Source organism: Acanthopagrus latus, chromosome 8 (genome assembly GCF_904848185.1).
Source record: "Acanthopagrus latus isolate v.2019 chromosome 8, fAcaLat1.1, whole genome shotgun sequence".
Classification (NCBI taxonomy): Eukaryota; Metazoa; Chordata; class Actinopteri; order Spariformes; family Sparidae; genus Acanthopagrus; species Acanthopagrus latus.
In genome coordinates, this window is record NC_051046.1 from 27,959,397 (window position 1) to 27,964,730 (window position 5,334).

At 38.1% G+C, this 5,334-nt stretch overlaps 1 protein-coding gene across 1 annotated transcript; it reads right to left on the reverse strand.

Moving 5' to 3' along the window:
• Window positions 1-2,763: 2,763 nt before the first annotated feature.
• LOC119024448 (charged multivesicular body protein 4b-like) lies at window positions 2,764-4,969 on the reverse strand. Its single transcript, XM_037107278.1, has 5 exons — window positions 4,643-4,969; window positions 3,804-3,900; window positions 3,439-3,550; window positions 3,088-3,214; window positions 2,764-2,924 (listed from the first exon to the last, which is right to left on the reverse strand). The coding sequence occupies exons 1-5, from the start codon at window positions 4,821-4,823 to the stop codon at window positions 2,854-2,856; spliced, it is 588 nt and encodes a 195-aa protein (XP_036963173.1). The 5' UTR covers window positions 4,824-4,969; the 3' UTR covers window positions 2,764-2,853.
• Between the last annotated feature and the right edge of the window lie 365 nt (window positions 4,970-5,334).

Genomic DNA, 5,334 nt, shown 5'->3' on the forward strand with positions numbered 1-5,334 from the left:
AATAACCAGTTAAAAGCTCATTTTCAAATGTTTAAATGTCCAATTCATTCTAAATTGTTTACTCTTTGGCTGATGGCAAAAAATGAAAAAAAAAATAGTAACAAAAGTTTCAAGATGTTATGTCAGTATACACAAACATATTCCCATTTACAGTCTGTGGACTGATACCTCCCCTGTACTTTTAGACACACACAAACAAAATATTGTTTAGAATCAATAACAACATGTTATCTTTTGTTTGTGAGGTCATCTGAGGTCCTGTTTATTCCATCCCTACCTGAATCTTCCTTCTGGCTTGCTCCAGACCCCATTAGGCTTCAGTCAGCTGTTGTACAGTCCTTACATGTCTACATACATGATGCTCACATTGTCCTCAGTCCATGCTACAGAACATTCAATAAAGCCTCGTCCACTGAAGAGTCGGTGCTTTGTCTGAAGCAGCTGCCAATCTATCTCTCTGTCCCTGCCACTCCCTCCCTGTTTATGTCACTGGCTCTGTCTGGGTGACAGACACTAATCCAGTGCAGCTGCCGACAACAGTAGGAAGAGATACTGGATTTAAAGGGCAAACACAGAGAACTGGTATACACTCTTTCTTATTAGGAAAAAAATATACCAATACATCTGACTGTATATGCTGCTACCTACAGAGCCCATGAGGTGACATGGATGTGTTTCAAAGAAACAAACGAAAAGAAAAAAGAAGCTCTAGGCTCTGTAGCTATCAGATGGCAATTCTGGGGTAGCCAAATAATTACCTCTAAAGCTATAAAATAAAAATGCATGATAAAGTAAATTGATTTACAATTACTCATGTTCAACAAATATCAGATCTATCAGTAATACTATCATCCTTGTTCACATAATTTCATTTCAAGTTCTAAATGATAATTGTTGGCAGCCTTCACAGTGGTTATGGTTATGTATCCAAATTGAGGTGAGTGATAAAATCATTATTGAAGGAGGCTTCATAATTGTCCATTATAGTCTGATTTCATAAAACTGAAAATGGTAAGAAGGAAATGCAAACACAGTTTTTTACCAATAGAAATACAATTAGGTCAGGTAATTTCACAATTATTTTTTTTCCATTGTTCTTTAATATGCTAACAAAATTATCAACATATATTAACATATTAAAGGAAAATATGCACCCAAAGTCTCTGACTGCCAACTTACTTGGAGTTTTAACTAAAAATGCACATTCTCTCTCTACTTTCCCTGCACAGTGTAACTGATCTCATTGTGGAATTATCTTTGTCCATTAAAAAATGTATCAAATTTGAATATGATCAACAAGCCAGATCATTATCACCAAGGTAAACAGTCATACTGGTCGTAAAGGATTGTGTTTCCAAAGCACAAGATGTTTACAAATCCATGCTATCCCTAAAACTATTGGGAGCGGTCATTGGTGGTGGGTCAAATGCTAAAAGTATTAGTGCCTCGGAGCCCCCAAATGCTCATGCTGAAGACTGATTCTCCAATTGTCATGTCTACAAATAGCACTTGTATTTTGTTAGTACCCATTAATTTCTGGGATTCACCAATATTTTCTTATTTTTGCTCTTCTCTTTGGTAAAAGAAATTCTGAGCGTGGTTGAGAGCACTCTCATCAGGAAAAGAGAACAACATTCCATTTACACAGTCCACAATTAGTTTGTCCAGTGCACAGAAAGGTGTGTTTTTAAATTATAGGAACAAAAAGGAAACTCATAATCAAATCAGGAGCTGGTGGAGATGGGTGGCTGATTGGTAACTCTAAAAACCACTGTCCAAACTTTCATAGATCCCAGTGTTATAAAAATGGAACATAGGTGAGGTTATGCCTTCGCTCCCTTGCTGCTGATGGCCTCCCTGGCATATCCCCAGACCAGACAGCAGCGCTCTGACAACCACTCTGTGGAGGAGCGCACAGGTGACTGTGGCCTGATACAGTGTCTCTGACCTTCCTGTAACACCAGATCTGTTGCTGTGTAAGGTCACGTATTGACCGTGTTTTACTTGATTTAACACTTCCTTTGTTTCGCTGCTGCTGACATTCTTCTTCTTCTCACTATCCTTTTTCATTGACATCTCTTCAATGGTTGTGCCAGTGTTGGCTATTTGCAATATATGCTTTATATGGTGTTTAGTGGGCATAACCTATGCTTATTATAAACATACCACCACATGCCTCGAGTTTATGATCAAGCAAGACTGATCATTCAGCACACCTGGGTTAGAGCAGGTTTGGAAGGTTCGAACATTTAGTACATGTGGAACTTGCTTCTCTTACATTTCTTATGTATGTTTCTTGACAAATGAATAGGGAATTTAAGAGAAATTTAACAGAATGAGGTCCACTGTCTCATGCCAGATGCTTTTATTAAGGTGGTAAAGGTTTATTTTTAAAACATTTAACAGTCTTTTAAGGCTCTTATAAGCAGGACCAGGACAGCCAACAATGTGTTTCACAAAACTTTTACAGAACCTCTCTCTCGCTATGGCAAAGACCATATTCTAAATAAGACCAGTTTGTAGTAATACACCAAATAATAAGAGCCACAGGTCAGAGGGCTTTTTAATGAGTAGATGGAACAACAAAGGTTTGAGGAGAGGGTAATTAAGTAATGTTATCAATACCCTAAATTCACTATCATAAGAGTTATAATGCACTGTATTACAAATGTTGTAATACTTTACTACAAAATAAATTCTGCATGCTCTTCTTTACTGACACTTTGCTGAGAAAACTCACAAACACAAATCACTCATGAACAATAACATTATTTCTGCTTATTTATTATTCCATCCCGAACTTTCCTATTTTTCTTTTTACTGGTACTGTGTTACGGCTGATGGTGTGTATGTTCATGACGATTCGTTCAACCAGCGCCACAGGTACTGTAATTCTTCCTCAATCTCGTCTTCCTCCATCTTGTCTTTGGGAGAGAAAAAAAAACAAAAACTGTGAGCGTTTTGCATGAATTGATAGCAGCCACCTGCAACTTATGTTGGAGCAACTAACGTGCGAAATTGACCACTGCAAGCATCGGCACTACCAACTAAGCTGAACCGACAAGTTTAGTACCAGCTGGTTCCTACCAGCACTGGAAAGAGATGCGGTGGACGACTCTGCGAGAAAGGGAACTCTCTCTTCTGTTCTGTCCATCTCAAGGGGAGTCTCATCCAGATTCTTCTCCAGCCTCTCCAGCTCTGCCAGCAGCTCATCCTGAGACACACACACACAAACACACACATTTGATGTATGAAGGTAAATCCAATTTTTAATCACAAACGTCATCTATGAGCTCTCCTGTCACCGGTGAATGGCTGCAGATCAGAGCTGAATATGATGTGATTCTGCAAGTCCATGTTTTGAAAGACTTTTTTTTTTAAAAAATGTCTGAAAATGTTACTTAAGTAAAATCCTTGAAGTAGCTGCTGTCACTGTACCTCATCACATTCTACTCCAAAGCTCACAGGTGTGCAGAGGGAGTGCGCCATGTTTTGAGTCCCTTCCTCTCTAATATCCTGGAGCAGCTCATTCACCTTGTTGAGAATATCTCTGAAACAGCACAGGGTTGCTATCTCAGTTCAACTTTCATTTCAACCATTGGTATGTACGCCAAAAGAGGAAGTTATTACACTGGGTGTTAGCTGGATCAAAATGAGTAACATCCACATGCACATCATAACCTGTATCCAAAATGGTATCTATGTTTACTGACATTTTGGGTGAGCTCTTTATTTTACTCTGTCCTATTTCTTTCAGGCATTCAAACATGGCATTAATGAGCTGCTGATATCTTCCCCCTTACATGTGTTCATTAGTGGACCTTATGGCCTTCACAGCACAGTCAATGTACGTGAGATGTTTCTCGCACCACTTCTTTCCTCTCAGTGCCTGCAGAGCCACTGTGAGAGAACACGGTCAGATATATTAGTGTGTGATTAGGAAAGCACTTCACAAAGTGAAAAGAAAAAAACAGAGTAATGATGATTTAGCCTTTAGGTAATCATTGGTGTCACCATGAGGATTTTCATTGACATGAGTTTTTCCTCCAACACTTTTACAGGGATTTAAAAAAAAAAAAAAAATTCTGCAAACAGGTAACATGTCCTTATCAAATCTTTTTTTGTTTCATCGCCACTGTTTTTAAAGATATTTGAACTAATTGGATTTACAATGAAGCCCTATTATAATTATTTTCAGACAGCTAACTAAACTCGCCTCTTGTCTTTACAGTAGTGTACGCTTTTATATAGAGTAATGGCTAAAAAAACATGTTTCCATTCCTCTGGGGGTCATTGTAGGGAATACATTTTTATGGTTATCATACTGTGTAAAGCACAGTGTTGCAAACTTACATTTTACCGTTTGAATTCAACACCTCCTCATGCAGGCTTACATGGCAGTGAGAGTGAAACATGAACATGTTTCATAGCTGTGACCAAGCATGCTAATTTAATTTTTTAAAAACTAGCTAACAAAAGTCAATTATCGGCTAGCTTGTTTAGCTGCTAGCTTAATCAATGTTAGCGGAAAAGGTTTTTCAGCTAGGTTAACTTCGCACTGACACTACTTTAACCTCACATACGTGTATGTTTATTAAAGAATTAAACAGTGCACCTGTCAGTTTCCTTTCAAAAGTTTTACCTCTTCTGTTTTCTCTGCTGTTTTTCTTGACATTGAGAAGTTCCCTGTCAATCCTCTTCTCCAAATATTCTTTCATTTTCGTGAGCAACTCCTGGCTTTGAGAGAGTGGCTCTGGCTCCTGTTGCTCGCACGGCTTCTTTCTCACTTCTTCTCCGCTCGACATCTCTACAGAAAAAGACATGTCTGTGATTCAGGCTGTACAATATTTCACCTTAACTGACCGAGCTCAGGCCTTGATTTGCATTGAAAAACATTCTATGGTGATCATCCCTGGTTACAGCCTGTAGCTACGCTCAAATGAAAACACGTCCCGTAATAATGATAACACTAGATTACTGGTAATGTTAAAGGAACGTTCCTTACTTTTCTGTTGGATGTTTGTTGGCGTTGATGTATTGAGAAGGCCTGTGATTATATACTATGGGTTAATTGTCATCTGTTAAGGTATATCAAGGACTTCTCTATTGGAAGAATCTGGAAGAGCTTCTCCAAGACTATGAATAGTTGAAAATTGGTTTACATGAAGGATGTGCAGTGTACACTGGAAAAGTTGAGGAGTGGTTAAGGGGATTTTAGATTTTCAGTGAGCAAAACACAAAAGTTATTTACAAAAAAAAGATGAGTTTGTATCATAAAATCATTAATACTGGAACTTTAACAATTTCGAGTTTTCAGTTTATTCTCCAAAACTA